The sequence below is a fragment of the Paramormyrops kingsleyae genome, chromosome 16, assembly GCF_048594095.1.
Source record: "Paramormyrops kingsleyae isolate MSU_618 chromosome 16, PKINGS_0.4, whole genome shotgun sequence".
NCBI lineage: Eukaryota > Metazoa > Chordata > Actinopteri > Osteoglossiformes > Mormyridae > Paramormyrops > Paramormyrops kingsleyae.
In genome coordinates, this window is record NC_132812.1 from 31,730,623 (window position 1) to 31,755,369 (window position 24,747).

The following is a 24,747-nucleotide window of genomic DNA, read 5'->3' on the forward strand; positions in this document are numbered from 1 at the left end:
GTTTTGGCCGATGAACATTACTGTAATAAAACATCGACTGAACATTGATTTTTGTCATGGAGAATTCAACTATAAGGTATGATTATGTTCTGCTTATGCCTTAGATGTATTTTCAGTTGTTTCTCCGGTTCATTGAGAGCTGAACAATGAATGCCAGCCTTGAGCTATAAGTTGTGAAGCACCACAACAATTAAGCAGATTAATGTGTCTGACCTCAATATTGTCTCCATGCATTTTTTTTAAAAGGACACCTTGAACGCAAAAGTGGTATGGCCTATTGATATACTCACAATGTGAAATGGCACTTGAAATACAGCAATTAAACAAAACTTTCTAATCTTAGTTAACAAATAATAAGAACTAAAACATAGTTTCACAGAAGAGCACATTTTTTGCTGATGTGTAAGGTAGGATTCCCAAAAACAGAAGCTGAAATCTCAGCAGTGAAGTTTCTGCACAACTTGTACTCACATATAATTCCGAGTCTTGTGAATTTTTTTTTTTTCGTATTTCTAAATAAAAGACTGGTATTAAAAGGGAATAACTAAAGAGATGTTGGTCTGTTTAGTCTCTGTCTTTTTTTCTCTCTCTCTCTCTCTATTCATGTATCTCAACTGTTTAAATATCGATTCAGTAGTGAGTCATGATTCAGGAAGTTAAGTTTTCTCCACAAAAGGTCTTCATGAGATGAAGAAGAAACTAAAAAGAAAGTAAAGTGTTGCATAATTTTCCGATATTACATCTGGCATAAAATGTGTGAAACCTCATTAACAACATCCTTTAAGTGTAAGTGCATAATGGTGTTTCTATGGTAACAAGGCTTCAACAAGAACTTTGAGGGTAATGCATGTTTTCTTTTCTGCCCCTCGTGTTAGTGACAATGCAGCCCAAATGCTTGTACAGCACAGATTCGTGCCACATAATGGAGCTTTTATGGCTGTGCTGCAAAGTGTTTTAAGCGTTTAAGTGTTCTGATTCCCTTTGTTCTGTCTGTCTGTCATTTCAGTGGACGGCTGCACGGACTGGTCGGTCGACTACCTGAAGTACAAAGTGCTCCTTGGGGAGCCGGTGCGGATTAAGTGTGCCCTGTTTTACGGATACATCCGTGCAAACTACACTCACGCACAGAGCGCGGGACTCAGCCTGATGTGGTATAAAAGCACAGGCCACGGGGACTTTGAGGAACCCATCTCGTTCGATGGCCTGCGCATGAGTAAGGAGGAGGACGCCATATGGTTTCGACCCACGGAATTACAGGATGTCGGACTTTATTCCTGTGTTCTACGGTAAGACGACCGGAACTATGATTTCATCATGCTCCGTAATGCGGTTTTTCAGCGTGGCACGTGCATATTGCTGTGAGACAAGTCTTTGAAATGCGACGGCTATTCAGAGTTGTCACACTAATAGGGGCGTCATCTTTCCTGGGGGGCATCTTATTCAGAGCCCGGCGGGCAGGCCTTTGGTGCAGCAGGCTTTCAGCTTCGTAAGGGGGAGGTGCCATCCGCAGTGCCTGTATGTGTGTCGGTCACTCAGGTCTCTCCCACATTTTCCTGCGGTGTTCTGGGTCTTACAAAAAACAGCCAACAGGACATTCAACAAATGTCCATGACATGTTCATGCACACGTACAAAATAAAATTTTAATTCCCGTCCCCCAGGAGAACAATGAGGTTTTAAGTGGTATTGGCAGAGCAATAAGTCAGTCTTCACAAAGGTCCCGCGTACCCTGATGAGTCTGGCTGTGATACGCACTCTGCCCCTTTCACTTCCCCATCCTTACTCTTGCCTCCTGGCCAGAAGATGGTGGCTTCTCTTTATTTCTGAGTAAATATTATTAATACCGCAAAGCTTCGAGCTTCTCTCTCTCTACACTACACTACACTATACTACACTACACTTACACACACTCATACACACAGCCCTGGAAAAAAATAAGAAACCATGACAACATTTTGTTTGACTCATTTCTCAATTTATGGGTGTGCATCTGTATGTAATATAATTTTTCTGCAAACTGCGGTTTCTTCCGTTTCTTTCATTAAGGGCTTCTTCCTTGCTTTATGGGTCTTCAGTCCTGCTTCTAGGAGCCTAGAACTGTCCTAGCAGTGAACTTCACAGCTACACTTAATGTTTCCTGTTCCTTTTGAAGGTCACTTGATGTCATCTTCCGATTCATGAGAAACTGTTGGATATGTCCCCCACAATGTAATAAAATCCTGTTCTTTTGACATTGTGGGGACCATTTTTCAGGTCCCCACAAAAATCAGTGAATGCAATCAAAATAGTAAAAATGCCAAAAGTCTCGTATTTTGTTTGGTTACTTATGATTAAGGTTAGGGCTGGGTAGGGGTAAAGGTCGTCATGTTGGGATTAGAGTTTTTCCCATATAAATGAATGGAGAGTCCCCATAAATATATAATTACAAACCTGTGTGTGTGTGTGTGTGTGTGTGTGTATTGGGGGGGGATTTTTCATTGACATAGGGATGATTTTGTTTCAGCTCAATTACACCTTGCTTGTGTAAAAACCAACAAAAGAGATAAAAAAAAAACATCTCATTGTTTTTGTTGTTCTTTTAGCAAACGGCCAAACTCCTGCTACCACTCAACCTCTGAATCCAGTGCTTTCGAAGTCTGGGGAATTGGCCTTTTGCGATGGAAAAAGAGCTAGAGTCAGGGTTAACCGTGTTATACATTATTGCCGTCCGTGGTGGGGCTGCATCCTGCCCTCTGCCACCACTGCTGGGCTGTAGTGTAGCAGGTGAGGCCAGCAAAGGTAGACGTAAAAGGCATACATATTATTGATAAAAAATGGTATAAATTATGAATAATGTTGTACTGGTAGGCTTGCGCCCCCTTACGTGGTTTTGTGGGGGAGCTTCAAAACAGCTCATGGGAAACAATCAACTACTTATTCGTTTTTACAAGCCTTGAAACTTTAGCCAGGAAAAAAACAAATGCATCATGTAGTGAATATAATGGCTACAGAGACTCTCTCCACTGTATTCACACTCTCTTGCCTTAGGAACACAATCATTCAGCACTGCATCATTGTGTAATCAGGCCTCAACCAGAGCGAAGACGTTTGATTTGGATGAGTGTGTTACTTTCCTGCGAGTCACAACTGTTTTGCCTAATTATGGGTAACATTTACTCAGCTGCAATAAAAAGAAGTAATTCCACTTTGTTTGTGGTAGGGAAATCTTGAGCAGTGCTTTGTGAAGAATGAGTGTTTTGTTGGTGCTTCAGTTACACTCTATGTAATAAGACACATTTTGTGCAAACTGTCAGACTTCCCAATTATTTGTCAGTGGGATTCTGAAATATTAACAGAACAATGACTCACATTAAGCAAATAAAAAGTATTCCTTGGCCTGAAAACTATCCCCTCTTACATGTACTATCTTTCAGTACACATATCATGAGTACATACAAACATACCATGACCTGACGATACCTTCACTTTAGCAACCTTCAGAAGATATTTACATAGAAGAGAATTTAAAGTTCTATAATGTAACAGTAAAAAGTAATAGCATAGGTAATAACAGTAATAGCATGGGTAGAAATATAGATAGAAGAAGTAACAGATAGAGGCAGACATGCTGGACACTAATGGACAAGAAAGGGTAACATTAATTATTGGATGTTTAAAGAGTATTTGTCTAAGAGAAACATTATCAAAACATACAGTTTGCATTTGGAAAGTCAGGTGATCTGTCTCACGTAAATTAGCAAGGTCATTCCAGATATGTCTGTACCTAGCAGTTCCCAGCCACTCTAAAACCTGCCAATATAACGATGTAGGTTATGCATGTTATCGATGGGCCGAATGGCCTCCTCTCGTTTGTATAGTTCTTATGTTCTGTTCTTATTTTATATAGGGAACTCCGGGAAATGCTCTGCAGTGTTACTGTTAAACGGCAAAAGCCTGAGGTGTTCTTCTATTTCAGCAAAAGACCATATATATATATATATATACACATACACACACACACACACACACAGAGCGGTACCTCGGTTCTCGAACTTAATCCATTCTGGACTCCGGATAGAACCCTAAAAAGTTCGAGTTCTGATCGAATTTTTCCCATAAAGAAGAATGGAAAACCAATTAATTGGTTCCCGGCCCCCCAAAATTACACCTAAATGTTTTTTTTAGCATTTAAACACAAAATGAACAGGATAAAACAAGAAGAGCATTTTTTTCTTAATGGCGTCCAAAACGATAAAGATCTTATCCCAACATTACCCCTGTCCTGCCACGCCCCCTCGTTAACCTCGTGTGGGATCCCCATGTGATCAGCTGTTTCTGGTTGTTGTCATTAGTCCTCTGTATTAAGTCCGCGTTTCAGTTTGTTTCCCCAGTCCGGTCATTGGATGCGTTCGACTTGCTTACAGCGCTGGCTTAAAGCAACGCATTCTGATCCTGACGCAATGCATTACGGTTAGATGCATTGCGACCTCTCACCCGGCTGCATAAACTGGAACCGCCTCCGTGACGACACACCTTTGCCCTTATTGGCTGAAGAGTTTAGTTACACGCATGACGTTTGTATCCCAGGCAGTTCCGATGCGTAAACTGGCTATTTCTCCCGAATATCACGTAAAGCAGTGAGATTATTTTTTTTTTTTCCAGCTAAATTAAAAATTTTTCCCAATGCACTGATCAAATAATCTGTCGAAGTCTGGCTATAATTCAGCATTTCTTTTTCTAAAGGATAATTCAGAAAATGAAATCCCCTCCCCCATGTAGAATTCAGGGAAAGTTAGTGTTGAGTTCGTGTACTTCACCTTTCTTGTCACACTCCAGGTATAGAAGCTGCAACAAGGAAATGTGATGAGGGTGAGGGGGAAACTCTTCAATGCAAGTTTCACTAAGAAGGTGTTCTGCATAATTGTATGCTAATAACGTATTAACCTTTTACGTAAAGTGTCTTTTCATAAATGACTCATTAGTCTGCTTTTTTCAGACTGCTTTTAATGGGAATAAAAAAACCTTTTGCTCACGCAGAAATTTCCTGAGGATTAATTTTTTTTTGCCTACTGTGCTTTTATGTCTTACTGATGTGTTAGATCCATACATGAAATTTCTAAATTATAAAACCAAAGTGACATAATGTCCGTTGATACTGGTTTTTAAATTTTGTACATGTTTTTTTTTCTTTTTCTAATACATCACTTGTCAGCCAGGTGACATTGGCCGGAGTAATTGTGTGAGTATATGTTGTGTTGCCATGGACGGATCGCCTACCTGTCCGTGACCGGCACCCAGGTGACGTAGGCGCATGGACTCGCACGGTTCCGTATTTCCAATCTCCCCTGAAACAGCCGCTCATTTCGGGACAATGCCCGCTTTAGTGTGCCACATTCACGCACCGCTTTAGCCGATTCCTGAGATATGTGGCAATTTCCCCTAAAGCTAAATGACACGCATTTCGTTCTGAGAGGAACAGTTCGCCCCGACACACCGATATAAAAACCAATATTTGCGCTGTCCGTCAATCCCCAACTACAGCGGACATACGATTACCCTTATTCGTAAGGTCTGACGGCTGTTTGCATTACTTTACAGTGTCCCATTGTGAATAACAAGTGCGGCGCCGGAGATGCAGAAGGTGATTTTAATATTTTACATTTACAAGGCGAGCAAAAACAGCAGAGAGTGGTTCAGAAATTCGGGGTCTGCCTTCATCCCCCCAATTTATATAAGCGGGAGCCGGTGAAATCTTGTTGTCCTCGCTTTCCACCGCAACCATGTAGCAGAAAACTCTTTTGTTTCTAGCTTTCATTTAAAATGTACAACCAAGTTGCATATGTTAACATATTGAGGTAGGATTATGCTGCCTCCACAATAGTGAGATAGCTGAAGAAGGTATTAGATTCTACTGCAGGGTGTAGAATGAATCATTTCTTGTTTATGATGATACCCGACCTTTAAAAAAATAATATTACTTTTATTCACAGGTCCGTGGAAGTTAAGGAATATTATTTGACATAATTCATTTTTGCCAAATGCTAAACTTTACATTTATCATCAGACTACTGCTTAACTACCCAATAGCCCCAATGTCTCAAAATGATTAATTTGCATGTTTTTCACGATGGTGAAGTGAAACGGCTCAGTGAACATGTACTGTATGCTAATCCATCCCTTGAACATCACAAACCCATACCGCTGCATTGTTGCAGTTGTACAGTGTTGAGCTGGCCAGGTTGTGCACAGCTGTGGCCAATGCAAGGATACTGGTATTTTATCATATATGCTGATCCAAGCCAGTAGGTTATGGAATGCCAAAGGCTGAACATGCGACTGTATAAGATACAGTAGCTATGACATCTTACATAGTGCACATTTATTCATTCCTTGTTCTGTAGCCACCTCTCTTGATCTCTCCCCCATATCCTATCTGCCCTTCCCTCACTTCTTTCTCTTTTTCCACCCCATGCGTCTCTCCCCCCCCCCCCCTTCCTGCTGGGTCAGAATGGTAGGCCTTGCGTCAGTTCCTGCATCTGTTCCGTCACATTACGGAATGTCAAGGTGCACAGTGGTGTGCGACCCATTGCTCAGCCGGTCAGATGTGTCCTTCGCTTGAGGGCACAGGAGAGCGAAGCTTGCAATGGTGGTGAACTTCTCAGAGAGGCAGGGACTGAGCTAATCAGTCTATCAGAGAGACAGAGCCTGAGCTAATCGACCTACCAAGGAGGCAGGGACTGAGTTGATCAACCTATCAGAGAAGCAGAGACTGAGATGATCACCCTATCAGCGAGGGAGAGAACTGAGCAATCTCCTGTCTTCATATATTCATTTATTCCGCTGGCGAGGCCCAGTCACTATGGCCCCAGGAACTACGCTTTGTCCAATTACAAAGGCTTTCAGCTCTATCTGATGTCACTAAGGACCAGAAAACTCTTCTCACCTTATTCATGCCTAAGGGGAGAGAAAGATACAAAATGTTGAAGAGGTTCTCTCTGTGATTTTTCTATTGTCTGTTATGCCTCTCTTCTGTGCTTTCGTTATAGCTCAACTGCAGGGGGTGTTTGAGGAAATTAGTGGTAACAAAGGTGATGTCTCTGTACATTAAATCATGTTTAAAGTGATGTTTAGAGTTGAGCTTAACCATCTGATGTTCAAAATGAATATCTCTTTTCATACATATAATTTTTCAAATATATTTACTAGTTGAAAAATAACAAAAACAAAACTGAAAGGGACGTCTATAAACATACACATCCGTTAAAAAAAGCTGCATATCACAAAATTATATGTAGTATTTTTGATATTGTGATACATCTTTTGCAACAGCTTAGAAATAATTAACCACCCACAAGGGCATAGATCTGGTTTCAACATTTGTAGGGAATAAATCAGCCCTGAATCCCCCACCCCCCTAAAGACACATGCTACTCCCAGGATACTCGTAGGGACATGTCCTTATCATCCATACCCAAATCTACACCCTCCATGACTGACAATCCATACATTCAGCAGTCTTCCAACTGCTCATCTCGTCATGAGGGGTTAGAACCTGTCCCAGGAGACACTGGGCACAGCAAATAGGATTGAAATAGGAGTGAATTCACATCCATAACAGGACTTTTCTAGAAAGAGTTTTCTAAAAAGTCCTTTCTTGACTTCTATACTGCGCAGCTCTTTGAAAGCAGTGTTCTATGGCATAAATTACAGCTGGAAATGTAACTAATTATCTCCAGTATAATCAGATGCCCTGGCAGTTTTGCCTACAGTGCATCATTTAAAAATGCTAATTCACGTTTGACTTTCTATGGTTCTTTTAAAATTGTTCATATTTCGCTTCTTGAGCTTTCTCATCAATCCCATCGCTGAATCCCTGTGGCTCCCTCACCATTACGCTTACCCTTCAAATGTCAAATTATCTATGGTTCTCTGATTTAATGGGAAAATAAGCTGCAAATCTTATGTCTGGACTCTCCAAACAGAGATGAAAACAAATATGGCTGCCAGCTGAATGTGGCTAAGCAGTAGCGTTTTATGGGTGTGAGGCAGAGTTACGGCAGCCATAGCTGATACATCATGACAGGTGGCATAAGTCATTGTCACACTGAGCGTGACATCCCACAAGGCATAAATTCATATGTCACTGTCACCATTTGTTTATTATTTTTTTAACTGTGCCCTGCCTTGTATCAGGTTATGATTTTTTAATTTTTTTTTTGGTTATGACAGGGACATCTATTATAAAAATACTTTCCAGAAATTTCCAAAAAAAGAATGTGATTTTGAGATGACACTGGACCAGAGCTCGAGTGACCCAAGAGAAATGTGAGATGTTGGGCTCAGCAGCCTGGCATTTTTCACATCAACCTCAGGTATCTGTCCATTGGAGGATCAGTCTCAAATGCTGCATCAGCATTTTCATCTAATATGGGGCATCTACCAAACTGCTGAGCGCTTCCGGAGATATTTACACTATAAACCCGAATAGCGCTTTTACAACAATATCCATCCATCCATCCATCCATCCATCCATCCATTCTGCACTACTCATCCAGGTCTGGGTCGCAGGGGTAGAACAAATGCCCAGACCCCCCTCACCGCAGACCCCCCTCCCCCCAGTCCCCTTCCTATTATTTGGGGTCGAAGCACCAGTGCTGCTGAATCATTATTGTGTTTGTGCTTATTATTATTATTATTATTATTATTATTATTATTATTATTATATTATTATTATTATTATTATTTTTGTTATTGTTATTATTATTAACAGTTTTTACTGTTATTACTATTTCCCATATTACAAATAAAGCATGCGCGCACACATATTTAAATTAATATCTATTAATTCCTTCACCTACGAGGAATCTATTATAAAAAACCACAGAATGTATGAAGGAGTCACTATTAACATATCGAAGGGAGAAAAGTTACATAATGTTTGACTTCCCCAGCTGTACGAGGATCTTTCGGTGTGGAATTGTTTTTAGCTTCTGCCAGCACAGATTGTGTGGGTGTTTCTGTGGGCAGAGGCTGGCCGTCTGTAGGCAAGTAAAGGTCTCGGGGGGGGGGGGGTCAGCTCACTTTGTTTAGAGCAGTGTTTCCCAATCTGGTCCTCAGGGACAAACATGGAGCAATAATGTGGACTGTTTGACTGTTTGGGCCCCGAGGACTGAATTGGGAAAGACTGGATTAGAGTGAATCTCGGATGCTGACCTGGCATGGTGCAGGTGGGTGATGCTGGGAGATGCTGGGAGATGCTGGGAGATGGAGGATGTTTGTTTGGAGAACGGTGTTCAGAAGCAGAGTGAGATGTAAAAGCAGCCCAACTGGAGGTACTGCTGTGTGCGTATGTGTGTGTGTGTGTGTGTGTGTGTGTGCGTATATGTGCGTGTGTGTGAGTATATGTGCGTGTGTGTGAGTATATGTGCGTGTGTGTGTGCGTATGTGCGTGTGTGTGAGTATATGTGCGTGTGTGTGCGTATGTGTGTGTGTGTGTGCGTATATGTGCGTGTGTGTGAGTATATGTGCGTGTGTGTGCGTATGTGTGTGTGTGTGTGCGTATATGTGCGTGTGTGTGAGTATATGTGCGTGTGTGTGTGTATATGTGCGTGTGTGTGAGTATATGTGCGTGTGTGTGAGTATATGTGCGTGTGTGTGAGTATATGTGCGTGTGTGTGAGTATATGTGCGTGTGTGTGTGCGCCCTGATGTCAAGGTTTATTTTTATCCGTTTGTTTGATTTTCTGTTTTTCGTTCCTGTGAAAAGTAATTTGCACTTGTAATTTGCCAATGATAGTTTTAACCTTGTATGTAATTGGCAAAAAAGGCATTTTTCTTGAGGGAAATTGTCAGCTAAAAAAATAATATTTTTTTCAAGATTTTCAAACACAAGTACATAGTTTCATATTACGCACATAAGTATAATATGACTGTGCTTTAAGCTCAAGCTCATTAAAGATTTTTTTTCACCACCACTGTAATAATGCGAGGAGATTCCCTGTGTTGAACTCAGATACACCCGTACAGTAAATACTAACACGCTAACTCAGATATACCCATACAGTAAATACTAACACAGCATATGTACCAATGCAGCGTGGCATCTTCTGGTCTCTTTTGACATTTTTTTTGACTGGTTTGATCTCTTTTGATCCTACTTTACAGTTTCCCCCCAGTATTTTCTGAACCTATATGAAATGTAAGTTTCTGTGATTTTTCTCAGGACTGATGGAGCAGTTTTTGGTGTGACAGGTCACCTTCAGCTTTAAGGCAAGTTGTGACCATTTCGCTGTGTCAGCCACAGGTGTCCGATACCTTATACAACCGTGCGTGAACGTGTTGTGTTTTTCAGTGATTTTATTGGCATACATCCTCCAAGTTGCAGGTCGTGGTGTTTTTGTCCTGGGGCACAGAAGCCTGCTTGAAGGCCACATATTTGGAACACTCTGGTCATGTTACAGTATATGTGTATGCGAAAGGGGGAACCAGTCCAATGTGTGGCCTTGACCTTATTAATGGGCCACCACCTTCCGAATCGCACTCTGTCCTGGACTGCGGGTGAGGTTCCACACATGCCCCAAAATGTTGCCTCCCCATCTATGGAGAGGATGAGGAGTGCTCCGTGAAGGTCACATTTTAATTATCATGCCCCTCCCCCACGCTGTATCCTGTGTTGAGCCGCAAACAATTGAGTGCTCCCCCCTACACTGGTGAAATGTCAGATCCCCAGAAAAATTGATCATCTCCTCGTCATGTGTGACTACGGTGTATTAGTTGTTTACCTCCAGGTGTCAGGCTATTGGCATCATAATAAGTCTGAGGTCCGTTTTCAAAATAAAAGGTTTGCTTTCAAAATAAATGCCAGTACACTTTGAAACAATTATGGATTTAGGATATGTGTGGGTATGCTAAAAAAAATGTTGTTTCCATATTTTCAGCTTACACGTTGATTTCCAACAGGAAATTGCTGTTTATCAATATTCATTTAGTGTGAAGACACAAGCAAATCTACCTGGGTTTTTGGACCATTCTTACCATGTAACCCAACTGAGTACCAAGACAGGGACAGCAAGGTGTTTATCACACCTGGCTGCTTTTTGTAATGGAAGGACTTGTGGGAGTACCTGAGCAGTGATAGAGGTGAGATGATTACCAGGGTACCAGGAGGATCCCTAATACCTACCAGCTCTGTACATTAGTGATTTGTATCCTGTTTTTGTATTACTCATTTGAGAAGGTCATACAGCTTGGACAAGTTGATGGTAAATGAAAGATGATGACCAACAGGAATGTGGTCAGTTATCACAACGATGAACATGTCGCTCAAAGGCCTGTAGACATTCTGGAGAGATGTTGACGCTGGCTTAAAGGCATCTAATATTAATAAATTGTAATACAGTTTAATGTAATTTAAATGCAACACTTCTTTACCATGAAGCTTGAGAAAAATAAAAGAGCCTGAGTTGATTAAAATGATCAAAAGCTTTCTTTCACTTGTTGGCAGCACTGTGAGTCACTGAGGAGCAGAAATGACGATACTGAGCACAAGTATTTGCAAATTTGTGAGTTTGTTTCAAAACATCAGACATGTGGGAGTACAGCCAAGTGCATCTGACCTTCCGTACATTTCCACAGTTATGCTTTGACAGCACAACATTTAATGGAGTAAACTGGTTGGGACAGAGTTCCTGGGAACGTGACGGGAAATGTGAGACGTCAAGGCGCTTTGCTGAAAGTACTGCCACCCCTGCTTCTCTGGACGAGTGGCGTGCAATTTGGCTTCTTGCATATCAGTGGCATTTGTTACTGTGGCTGTAGGAGTGCTGAGTAGGAGGCCATCCTGGGCAAATGACAGCCAATGAGAGAAGGCCACTCACTGCACATCCGCCAAAGTCATAAAATAGGTCCAGGCCATCCCAGAATCAGCTCCTAGACGGCAGAAGCTGAACGGCTCTCCAGTGATATTTGGCCGTCCCTCCCAACCTGTGTCTGACTCAAAGCGAGTCCCACCCCTAACTCAAGCATGCGTGTGAGCACCTGTGCCTCATCCTGACTGAGCAGGTTCATTATATATAAATATAATGTATAAAACACTGACCTTCTCCCCGCCTCTGCATGTGGGGGCTTATCGGCAGCATGAAAATGTCAAGCTGAAACTGTAAATTAACGTTGTCTTTCTCATGCCCTCCCTGCAGCTGGAGAAAACCCTGTATGATCTAATCACCTTTCGTCAGCTGTCTCTAGATGGAGGAAATGTTACATAACAAGCAGTGCAGCCTTCTGAAGCAGAAAATGGAAGCTCTGAATCTTAAAACTACTTCCGCAAGTTAAAAGTTAATGTGAAACACTTTGGTTATATTTCCTGCAACATCTCTTACTTTGCCCAAGAGGGCAAAAAGTCCTTTTCACAAGTAACTCTTTAATGCTGGATCTAATCTACCATCTAATCAAGTGTGTCCCCCACTTCCTGCCATCAGGGGCGGTTCTGGGGGGGTGTCACTGTGTCAACATACACGACCACCCCTGTGCCCCCCCCCCAAATACTGTACATATGCTACTTGGGTCTGAAATAAATGTATCACTATTGTTACTATTTGCATTTATATATGTGGGCTAAACTTTTGTGTACTGGAAATACAAAACATGAACATAAGCACTTTTTTTTTGCGGGGCACTTAATGCGGGTACACTGGGTGGTCCAGTCGTTTCAGTTAATGACAGAAAAACAAAATCAAGCTTGTGGAAGCAAGACAGCCTAAGCAAGAAACCAGTGTGAGGACATGTTTGTAAAAATTGTAAAATGTACAGTAACTGCAAAGCATTGCATGAATAACACCAGTTTTCAGAATTGTCTTTTGCTTCTTAATGCTGGCAAATGTAGTGTAATACTTGGAGGACATTAAGGTCAAATGCATCTGGCCCCCTAACAGAACAACTGGCCCCAGTGCCCCCCCTCCCCACTCAGTGGAAATGGTCTAGAACCTCCACTGCATGTCATGTACTTCCTGACTCACCAAGACCTTCTATTGGATAAGTAATGTTATAGTCCAATTATGATGGATGGATGGATGGATGCTGTCTTTTCCTGTCTTTCACATTTTAACTGAGTCAGAGATTCTTCTATTTGTTGTCCCATATGAATGCTTGATGAATATTTTTAGGTTATGCAAAACAGCAGACTGGGTATCAGTGGTCCTTTGGTATGGAAACACCAGAATGCCCCAGCGTGTTTGTGGTGAGGAATTCTGACAATTCTGACAGCCTCACAAATGAATTATTAAAGCCCAGGGTCCCCTGTCATTAATTATGTAAGAAATGAGAGAATCAGAGTATGATTAATGTTATTGCTAAATGCTACGTGAGTCAGACAGTCTCAAGTAAATTATGAGTGACAGTATCTGATGGGTTGTGATGGATTGACATCTGCTTAGAAAATCTGCCTTGTGCTCTGTTCTTCCTGGGACAGGTTCAACATGGGAAATGATTGGATGGGCAATTTGGAAATAATTGTTCAGGCTCCCTGACCAGGATAACTGATGGATGATTAGATGGTTGGATGGATGGATGTTCTTATTACTTCGCAGAGCAAACCCTTATCTTATTATTATCATGAATTTATGAATATCCCATACTATGTGTCCAAGTTATGTTCATTTAATCAAAACAGGTACCACAAAATAAATATGAATAAACTGAATTTTCTTTGGTGTTGTAGAAATAAAACATCAGCAGTCAGTTTGTCCCCTGAGTGTTCTATGAAAGACTGACCCCCACCCCCCCACCCCACGTTTTCCCTGTTACTTATTACATGACCCCTGTCTTATGAAGGTTCAGTGTTCCGATGATGGCCAGTTTCCCTATGGAGTAAATCCTGTTTTAATTAATCCTTTTTGAACTGAAATTTGTACATAACTGGAGCTTCTCGTTTGCACTGTTAGATGGAGACAATCGACCGCACAGCTGTCACCGTTACTAATTTAGGCGGCTAGATTGGAGATGAGACACCCTGAGTGACGAACATCTAGAGTCTTACAGATAGGAAAAGGAATATAATCTTAAACAAATTAAATTAGCATTTTTGTTAATGTTCATGTTTTTCCATCTGTTGATCAACCAGCTAATTTCCTACTGAAGTTTTTTTTTCTATTTTAAGAAGTGACTCACCATTTTGAGTGTGGGAGAAGATGTTTTAGCACATGGGTTTGCCATTAATGAATTAAATAAGGAAAGCACTGATGTTATTTATCTCCACCGATGTTGCTAGGAGTGATGATCAGTGTGAGAACTAATCTCCTGACATAATCTATGGGTAGTTCAGTGTTTTACACTCAGTACAGTGGTCAGTGAAATCATTACTGCTGAGCTCCAGACTGGACAGAGGACATGCATTTGGGGATCATAGGTATATACAGACAAGCATAGGACTTTAAACAATAAACAATAATCATAAATATCCGTAATGTGCAATTTTCAGTAAAGTGGCAGGTAGTGCAAAGAATCTAAGAATAAATAAGTATTAACGTGTAATATGTACACTTGTAAGTTGAGTAGGCTGAAATGCTGATTGCGCAGGTCCTAAACATGGGCCTCATTAAGGATCCAAGTTAGTTTGGGAAAGAACCTCTCGCTCAGCTTTCTGTGTTGGACGAAAGGCAGCAGTAGCAGTAGCTAGTGGGTAACAGTATGCATTTTTCGCATACTTTTAATCTTTCACATATACTTTTCATATATGCAGAGTACTGTAAGATTAGAGCGTTACTGTCATTTCAGTCATTTCATGTACTGCATTTCATTTACTATGTCATTTACTGCAGTTCAGTTAAATCTCTTGTGTAGCAATTTTAAAACAATGAGTACAGAATGACAATAAAAAACACTGATTTAACAAACAGTAATAAAGGTAAAGTTGAAATATAGATTAAAATGCTTTCCATGCAGCTGTGAGCAATGCTATATAGGTGTATAACCTTAAAAATCTCAGTATTAGACTTAATTGAATGGGTGAAACCCGCTCCATAGGCCTCCCCGCTCCATGACCCAGTCCAGGATAACTGGTTGGATGAATAACTGAATCCTTTTACTGAAAAAGGTTGAGTGTATTGTGTTTTGTTTCTTACAGAGCAGAGATTTTTACTAATCTAGTTCTAATTTACAAGGTCAAGATTGAGTCTATAAAAATGTCACCAGGATATAAATCACTTAGTATTGTCTGCTGGTGTTGGTGGTCTTGACACAGTCGGGCCTTTGGAGTGTCAGCAGAAGGCTAAATAAGGGCATATTGCTTATTATCGAATTGTTTGTTTCTAGAAGAGCGTAGAGTTTTAGGACGGCTGAAAGCTGTGCAGGGCCTTTTCTGTTGGAAAATCCTTCTGTGTAGCTGAATCGGAGGTCTTCTGATGTCCTGTGGCATCTTTTGTCACAGTCATCTGATGTCCTGTGACCACTTAGTGGCTTAACCGCGTAATCATGCATGTTTGCTTAATGTCGAATTCCCTGTAATCTTCATGAAGATGCTGGCTGGATCATGCAAACACAGAATGACAGACTTTAACTATATGGACGCGCCGTTTAAAATTCCCTGTGATCCACCTGGAATATAATCTTGCAAACAATATGCAGTGAATGGCAATATTAAGCTGTAACGAATCCAGCTGGTATAAATATGAAGCAGACATTGTTGGTTGATTTCACTGTATTATTTACATATAAATATATGAAATAAATAGCAGTCCAATAGCCATAGTGAAACTAGCAGGTTTGTTTACGTTAAGAATAAGTTAATTAATCTTGCTAATTTGTTTTAGGTAGGCTCACTTTTGTCCAAAAATCCGGATTTAGGCATCAAAACAGCAATGCAATATGTTTAGTGTGGTTTCTCACAATTTCACATACACTTTGGTTCACATCTTTTTTTTATTATTTAAATGCCTTAGGTCAGCTGTAAACTTCAGTCTTTAATGGATTTTACACTCCAGGAATTTGTTTCCTTTTCAGAAAAAAGTGTTGCTTTGTCAACATATAAATAACCCACTAGCCTTAACATTAGCCTTTGGAGATTGTGGGTCATGCAAAGCGGACTACAAAAGAGGCTGCGTTTGCGTATTTTTCCGGCAGTGGGCTGAGCAGTGGCTGACAGTGTAATACTAAAATATTTATTATATTCTTCTGCGGCTGTGCTGCCTGCTCTGTAATACGTTTCCCCTGTAATGTAACACATCGCATTGCATATTCATAGACAGATGCAGACACACTTCAGTTTTATGTACCAATGTCTAGAGCTTTTTGTTGAAGGTTAAAAATCTGACAAGCTAGGAAAGCAGACAGGGACTCATGTGCCCTCGCTCTGATTGTGTTTATCCAGCAGCTAGCATATAAAATGGGTCCAGAAAGGAGATTTAAACTTTTAAGAGGATTTAAGTGTGTGGCCTCTAAGTGGATGCATCACCAAAGGGCAGAATGATGCATTATGGGTATGAATACAAAACATGTACAGTCTTCTTCTGCTAATTTGTTTATGCAGCAGTACAGTATCAGTATTACGGGTGGCCAGAGCCTCATCTTTAATGCGCCACATTCACCTTTAAAATGTACTGGAGAATATCACACACACTGTTTATTTCCAGTTGAGAAAAACACATCTTCACAGCAACATTAATGTTTAATTTCCAGCTCCGTGAAGGTCTTTGACGTGGCTCACGATGTGCCGCTATGAATGAGTAGAATCAGGAAGTGGCTTTTAACCTGAAAGAATTAGAAAGTGCAAAACAAATACATTACTGACTTATTAATAGGACGCAAACCCGTAATGCTCATCAGTGTGGAATATGTTAATTCTGGATATGCTGAAATAAATTGTGTATTTTATGTCTTTTTATGAGGGGATCAAAAAAATGTAGGGTTAGCTTTAGGTCATATGTCGGATATGTATATTATAGTGAAGGATCATTAACTCCAGAAAAAGACAGTCCATTGATTTCTTTTTTAAAAATCTCCTTGTTTTCTGGTCTTGTGCCTCAATGAAGTCCAGGACTGCTGAGTAATCCTGGGCTCCTAAAGAACTCGATAACACGCCATCATAGCTGATGATGCTATTTGTTTTGGTCTGGGTGGAGAAAGTGGCAATTTGTCCCTGTCATATTTCTTACTTTGGTCCTTCTAAACTGACAAATTACACTAAGTTGCTCATCATTCGTGGCAAAAACGGCAATATTAGATGTGCTAATAAAGTCGATGTATTCTCTGTTACATCCCATTAATACGTCAGTCAGTGTTGCTTAGTGGCTAATAATGCATCCTAACAACCTATGGACTAAACGTCCTGTAAAATTTGCTCAAATATTCAATATTGCACGAGTGTTCCGCTTAAACGATTCCCCCCTTGTTGTGCACCTGTATATCCATGATGTCGCACCTTAACAACATCAGCTATCCCGGCTATCTGTCATACTCTTTAACGCAAAGAGTACGATCAATCTCCACCCGGGCCGACTTTGGTCGCTGTCCTCCTCTATTCCTTCCTCCATATTTTCCCCTCCTTCTCCCCCATTACGTTCCCTTTGTGCTAGATAATTGGTGATAGCTGGGCTCATCTTTTCAGCTCAGCTCATCCTCGTTCGTACCTAAATGGGTGAGCAAACACAACACAGCTCTTTTATTCATTCTCAATGGAGCGGACAACAAGCGGCCCTCAGATAAGTGGATTGCCTGGGTGTAAAGACCGCATTGTTCGTGAAAAATCCCCCTCCACTATCCGATCACTCATTGTCCCATTGTGTGGTGGTCAAGGTGGAAACTCCTTATCATTCCCTATTATTAATTTATTTGCCAGATGCTCTTATTAAGACAGATTTATAATCTGAATATGATGAGATTGTTGATACTACTTCTGGCCGTGCAGTGAGGATCACTGATTCTGTATGGGGAGATTTGAGAGAAAGTGCTATCATCTATATCTCATCTTCTTTCCTAGTAACTCCTTTACGTCCTGGACCAAAACTGCATTTTTTGCTAATTTGTTTATCAACAGTGACTCAGACATTTTTTATTACTTTGTTGGGAATTGATGTTTGTCTTTTATTTGCATCTGGAAAGATATTATCTGTTAAATTCAACATCAAGGGTCATAGTAATTGTGCCACTAAACTGATGAGTGGCTTGTTTACGAGACTGAGAGCAGCGTGGTGTGTGTGTGTGTGTGTGTGTGCGTGTGTAAACACAGCAGTTTCACCAGCAAATGAAGTATTTAGTGAAAGCAGAACATATATACAAATGATAAAGAAGCAGATGCAACAGTGTTCTTTGCATTCATAAACCCAAAGAGCGTATTGTGGGTCTGGACCTGGGTGATGTGCCTGGACCTGGGTGATGTGCCTGGACCTGGGTGATGTGTCTCACCATAAACGTGGGGTACGATGGGTGGTCTGACCTCATCATCTCTGAGTAAGAAAAAGGGGGAGATGGGGACAGAAAGTCTGTATTGTAATATGGATGGTCAAACCTTTTCTAACTCAGTCTCAATTTGCTGAGTTTAATGCAAATTTATTTATTTATTTATTTATTGATTCATTCCTCTCCGAACAACCTTCCAGCACAGGCTTACAGCAAGCTTGGAGTCTGTCCCAGGAAACACAGGGCACGACGCAGGGGACACCCTGGGAGACATGCCAGTCCATCACGGGGTATAAACACAGACTAAGGGCCATTTAGAGACACAGAGTCACATAAAATGTTTTTGCTCTGTGGGTGGAAGCAGGAGACCCTGAGGTAAATCCACTTGGACATGAGGAGAACATGGAAACTCCACCGGCAGAACGGGCAGAGGCCGAAATCAATCTCACTGCGCTAAAGGTGTGAGGCTGCGAAGCTGCCCGCTGATACCCACTGAAGTGCCAGGGGACAGGGATAATAAAGCCTAATCAAGATTTATTACAGACACAGAAGATGTATGAATTGGTAATATTTGATCTTCGAATACTTATCTTGCTATATATGATCTACACACCGCAGAATGGGGACGCAGGGACAAGATAAGCCTATTTAGTGTCTGACCCAAAAGCTGTCACTCTGCACTCGAGTGTATTCAGGCTTGGCAGTCGTAGCCGAGTCTTTTTTATTCTTCATGCATGCTCTGCAATTCCTCTCATTTCATGTAATGCTGACCCCTGCCCTGAGCTAATTGTCACTCTTTTAGATAGTGGCGATGACTGTTCTATGGTCGTGCCTGGTGCTGTTACTTGTATTGTCTGTTAAAATAAAAAAACAATAGTAAAAAAAAACGACCCATTCCATGTATCACATGACCCAGTTGACGTGACTGGACTGTTTCTCACAGCAGGCTGCCAAGAGTACTAGAGAAGTGGCTTCTCAACGCATTATAAAGGAGAAAACTCCAAAACATAATATCACTGGAGCCATTCAAATTATTCAAAAATAGAAGTGAAAAACAGGAGTTGTTTGATGTGACATACAGTCTGTATGGCTAATATATTGCTGTTGATACAGTAAGTAGCTTTTCCCAAAGAAACTGCCTGCATCTTGATTTCCAGTGACACAGCAGCCCCAGGGCAGTGAGCGCAGTGGCTGCAGCAGCCCCAGGGCAGTGAGCGCAGTGACACAGCAGCCCCAGGGCAGTGAGTGCAGTGGCTGCAGCAGGCCAGCCAGCAGTGATAGCTGAGCTGGGGACACAGCTACACATAGCTCTTTGGTCTCCATGACAAATGACTTAACAATGATCGCGCTGTGTCCTCATCAGTGACTACAGACAGTGTCTTTTACTCCATAAGTATATTATGCAGTGTTTGGACACCCTATTTGCTGGATACTTACTGTGTTAACAATTAATTGAATCTCAACAATCTTGGCATTGGCTTAGAAATTGTGGATTTTTTTGTATTATATTTTTAACTTTGTTTTGTCAGTGCTGGAAATGAATGTAATCTTCTGGCATTGGTATTGCCTGGGAAATTACATTTTTGTTTGTTTTAATTCTCAGTGTTGGAAATTGGCATTAAAAATGCAACCTTCAATGAAACTATGTGTTTTTATTGTCTTCAGTATTGCTTTAAGGATGTTAGTGTCTTTGCTTTTTTGTACATTCCTTTATCATTAACTGACAGTCTTTCTTTCATAATTGTTACTTATTGTGGAAATGATTTTAAATCATGGGTCCACAGGTATATATCAACTCCGATTTAAATAAATTTCCAACCTCATTCAAAGCAAGGTAGCAGGTGATTTGGTTTTCCTCCACTAAATGCCACTAAATTGTAATGGAAGATATATTTATTTTGTTATTAAGTTTAATTTTGTAGGGTGCCATTGTTGACATATTGCAAACGTAACCATGTTATGGCAATGATTTGCCTTTGAAGAGTTGCTGATGCATTAGCAAATGTGTCACACAGGAAATTTAATTTCCATTCACTTCACTTCAGTTTATTTAATATAAGCTAGCATTTAAAAGCACTTACCATAGTTGCTTTCAAGTGATTAAGAGCAATGTAACAGCACCATTCAAACTAGGTAACCATACCAATAAACTAATAGCATATTGTATTTACAATTTATATAGCTGTATTAAGTATTCATATTGATTATTTTTTTTTTTTTACTGTTTTGCAATCTGTCTTCAACGTGTCTCTCTTGATCTGCAAGACCAACATGTAATTAATTAGTGAGTAAATAATTTGCTGAATCCTTTCACTTTCATTCTTGCAGAAATTCCTCATACTGCATGAAGGTGTCAATGTCTCTGACCGTGGCGGAGAATGACTCAGACCTCTGTTACAACTCCAGAATGAGGTACTTTGAGAAAGCTGAGTTAAGTAAAAGCAAAGAAATCTCCTGCCCTGACATTGAGGACTACGTACAGCCGGGGAAGGACCCAGAGATCATTTGGTACAAGGTAAGAGAGCATCAGCACTTTCTGTAGTCATCATCACAATCCCATATTGCACGTACTGCAGAGCTTGGGAGAATCATGTCAGTTTCAGAGTAGGTCTGTATTTGCGCCTTCAGATCACGGAAATGTGAAGGAAAAAAAACATTAATTTTAACACATTGAAGCATCACACAATTAGCCCGTCTGCTACCGAGATCATTAGATCTTTGATTATCATAAGGTCTGCACAAGCTGTCACACACTAGTCTATGATAGGGAGAAACTTTCACAGTATCCTGTGCTAAATATGAATGATAAATGATCTACGCTTTTCTAAGTATTTGAATCATCTTAGTGTTTCCATGTGAATGCGTGTTTAGTGTATGAGACTATGCGTCTTTCTGTGTGTGTGAGAGAGAAGTCAGGCATTATAAGCCAGTCATGGTCTGACTTTTGCTTGTTACTTCTGTGTGTGTGAGAGAGAAGTCAGGCATTATAAGCCAGTCATGGTCTGACTTTTGCTTGTTACTTCTGTGTGTGTGAGAGAGAAGTCAGGCATTATAAGCCAGTCATGGTCTGACTTTTGCTTGTTACTGTCCTTGTCAGCCCCCCCTTTCCAGCCCAGCTTTAGTCCCTATGTTTGGTTTTTATGGTCATTTTTCAATGGAGACACAGACCGTCTTGCTGGGAGACACCCAGGGCAGCTCATCCCAGTTTAGGATTATATTTTCCAGTTTCTTGGTGAATGAAATTAAAAGACGTGTACGGGCTAAGGTCCATTAGAGTTCTGCTTGCTGGGGTATGAGAAGGTGGCAGAGTTCCAGACACTTCCAGGTGGGGCTTCTGCAGTAGGGCAGCAAAGCCTAAATACCTCCTGTCTCCACAATGGTACTGTACTCAGTATGGGTGACAATGATCACTTTAATTAACTATTCAAATAAAGTCATTATCATCAATGAAAGGAGTCCACTTTCATCATTTATTATGTGACCCCAAAGCCAAATGTTCTGCCGACTTTTTTCTTGCTTATTACCATGGAAACTCTGCCACACCATGTTTTTACCTTGTCTTCAAGGAATGCAGGCCAAAGCAATGGAGGCAAAGTATCGTGAACAGAAAGGATACGCTGTCGATCCAGGATGTGCGAGAAGATGACATAGGAAATTACACGTGTGAATTACAGTTCGGGGCATTTGTGGTGCGACGGACCACTGAGCTGCTGGTCACAGGTAGGTCATCTGTGACCGCTGGACTTCAGTCACGTTCTTTGTGGTACTTGGGCTGAGACCCTGTAAAGCACTGTTTCCAAACCCAGTGCTTCGGGACCCACAGATGGTTTGCATTTTTGCTCCCTCTCTGCTACCTGCCAGACAGTCCACATTTTTGCTCCCTATCAGACACAAATGTGGACTGTCTGTGGGTCCCCAAAGAATGAATTGGGAATCACTGCATTGTAAAGTTTTACACAATCTTGTGGTTATTGACTCTACTGTAGGTTTCTGGGGCTGCCACTGAGACAATTTTATTGCACACAAATTTTTCTCCCACTGAGACAATTTTATCAGACACAAATTTATCCTGACGCTAGTTAGGTGTTTACCGGATATGTCTCTGAGCCTCAGAAGACTTTCTCCCTGTCTTAAACTAAACTAAACGTGGCCATAACTTTTTGCCAAAACTTTTAACTATGAGTTCAAGATAAGAACGACCACATCTTCATTACCACATTTTGCTAATAAAGCCCGTTAAAATATTCAAGGTTGAACTTTAAGAACTCATATCTAAAACACTCAAATCTTTAAAGATTTATGGTCCCAAGCTTCAGCCTTCTCTAAGAGCTTGTGATTCGGGGCATCATACTGTACTACTTCCAGCGTTTCTCATCTGCTTTGATTTTTCCACTTATAAACTTTGAAAATGTCCCAAAGTGACGCATTTTTCGAGGCAGCAGGGTCAGACTCTCCCTGGAGAGGCTACAGGTTAAAAGCTTTAATCATGCGAACGGTTAAATCTCACTGCTTATCTCGGAGTTTGATTTGGTGACATTACAGCCTGACCAATGAGCTAAACACCACTCTGTAAGTATTTTTTAGATGTTTCAAGCATTGTGAATGTCTTTGCTTTCCTATAACCAGACATGAGAATCACATGTTACATAAGCTTGTTACAAAAAAAAGGATGAATGTACAATATTGACCATTAGTACCAATATGGGTTAAGTCATTTTTGTGTTTTATTTGTATCAGATTGTGACTGCAGATCTTTTAAAAAGTACCAGAAATCAGTCGTGTTCTTTTGTGTATCACATTACATTGACATGTTTTGTTCTTATTCAGTGAAAATGTTACAAAAATGCATTTTACTGTCAACATTAATGATCTAATATCCTCATTTCACACAACTGATATGTTGAACTCTCAATGCAATAATAAATGTAATCCTCTTCTGACGTAGTCCTAAATAATCATATCTATCATTGGGGCAACTTTCATACACTTTCTGCTACTGATTTTGTATGCAAAAGAAAAACCAGTATTTTTAGTAGGTGCAAGATCCATTAGAGTGATTATCGGATGAGATTGTTTTTAAAGATTTAGTGGGGATGACAAACATTTAAGCAGCCATGCCTTATTTTGCAGAAGAATATGCAAGATTAATTTAAACCCCAAAGGTATTCTCAGTGCTCCTGAATGGCTAAATGAACATCATTTACAGGAAGTTAGTTACTGTGATGGAAGATTTGGGCCATTTTGGCAGAGCGCAATGCGTTTCAAATACAAGCGTAATGTTAGGTGACAGATGGAAGTGCGAGTAAAGATGAAGAATCCATTCTTTGAACAGGAACTTCTTAACTTTATGACAAGCGCATCCTGTTCCCTACGTACGTGGAGCTCGCCAGTGAGCCAAGTCACACAGAAGGAAGTGAGTATATATAGATGTGTACGACATGCCCACGATGGAACGCTGCGATCTCACACAAGGAAGTGAGTGTTTAGCTCGCTTCGAGCGGCATGCATTGCCCGGCAACGCGAACTTCGATGTGATTCACGTATAATTTTAGCACTCTCTGTGTTTAGCGAACATAATGGAAACGCCCCCATGTGGGCTTCCGTACTACTTCCCGCAGAGGGTCAAATACTGGTGTAATTCGATACCAGTTAATTAACATCTATTGCTTCCTGAGATGCTGTTAAAGATTACATCCACTTGGGTTTCTAATTTCCCTCGTTGTTATGAAAAGACGGGGAATAAAAGGGTCAGTTTCAATTTGGTTGTCTTTATAGGCAATTAAATGTAATTACCTCATCTTCCACCATGACCAGTAAAAAATATATATTAGCCTACATTAATTTAGGTTTTTTAGTGCTGTACAATTATACAGCACTTGCTTCTGTTTCCACAGGTTGTTTTTCGTTGAAAGGCCTTTGGTATTTTTCTCATCTGGCAGTTACTGAGGTCTAGTGGTTAAGAGTACTGATCTATTACATGGAAAGACCTTCAGCGCTTAATTAAAATGACCTAGCTGCTTAATGAGGATTAAAATTGTAAGTTGCTTTCTGTAAATATAGTGACTAAGCTGCTAAATGATGCTGTAATACACTATCATGAAGAGTGTGTCCTTGATAAAACTGACAACTGTTAGCTGTTCTTGTCATTGTGATATTAGCATTGGACAGTGACGCGCTGAGTGACTGGGCTGGTCAAGTTATGGGTCACATTAGTTATTATGTCACATTGTGTTACACCAAGAACAGCACAAGTAGGGAAAGCTAGCTGGTAATAAGTCTGTTTACTTGGGATAGCGCTTGTTCTCCTTCCCTTGAGCTGGGTGGCTGTGCTGAGATCCTCTGCTGGAAAACAGACAGCAATCAGGTGGACCAGATGACCCAGA

General features: G+C 40.7%; 1 protein-coding gene across 2 annotated transcripts in view; it reads left to right on the forward strand.

Annotated features, from left to right (window-relative positions):
- Positions 1–24,747, forward strand: part of LOC111839459 (interleukin-1 receptor accessory protein-like 1) — a 260,104-nt gene that overhangs the window by 111,383 nt on the left and 123,974 nt on the right. For both annotated transcript variants that reach the window (XM_072700472.1, XM_072700473.1), the window contains exons 3-5: positions 1,007–1,286; positions 20,693–20,879; positions 21,931–22,084. In XM_072700472.1, coding sequence (XP_072556573.1) covers positions 1,007–1,286; positions 20,693–20,879; positions 21,931–22,084 — 621 coding nt within the window. The remainder of the gene's footprint in view (positions 1–1,006; positions 1,287–20,692; positions 20,880–21,930; positions 22,085–24,747) is intronic.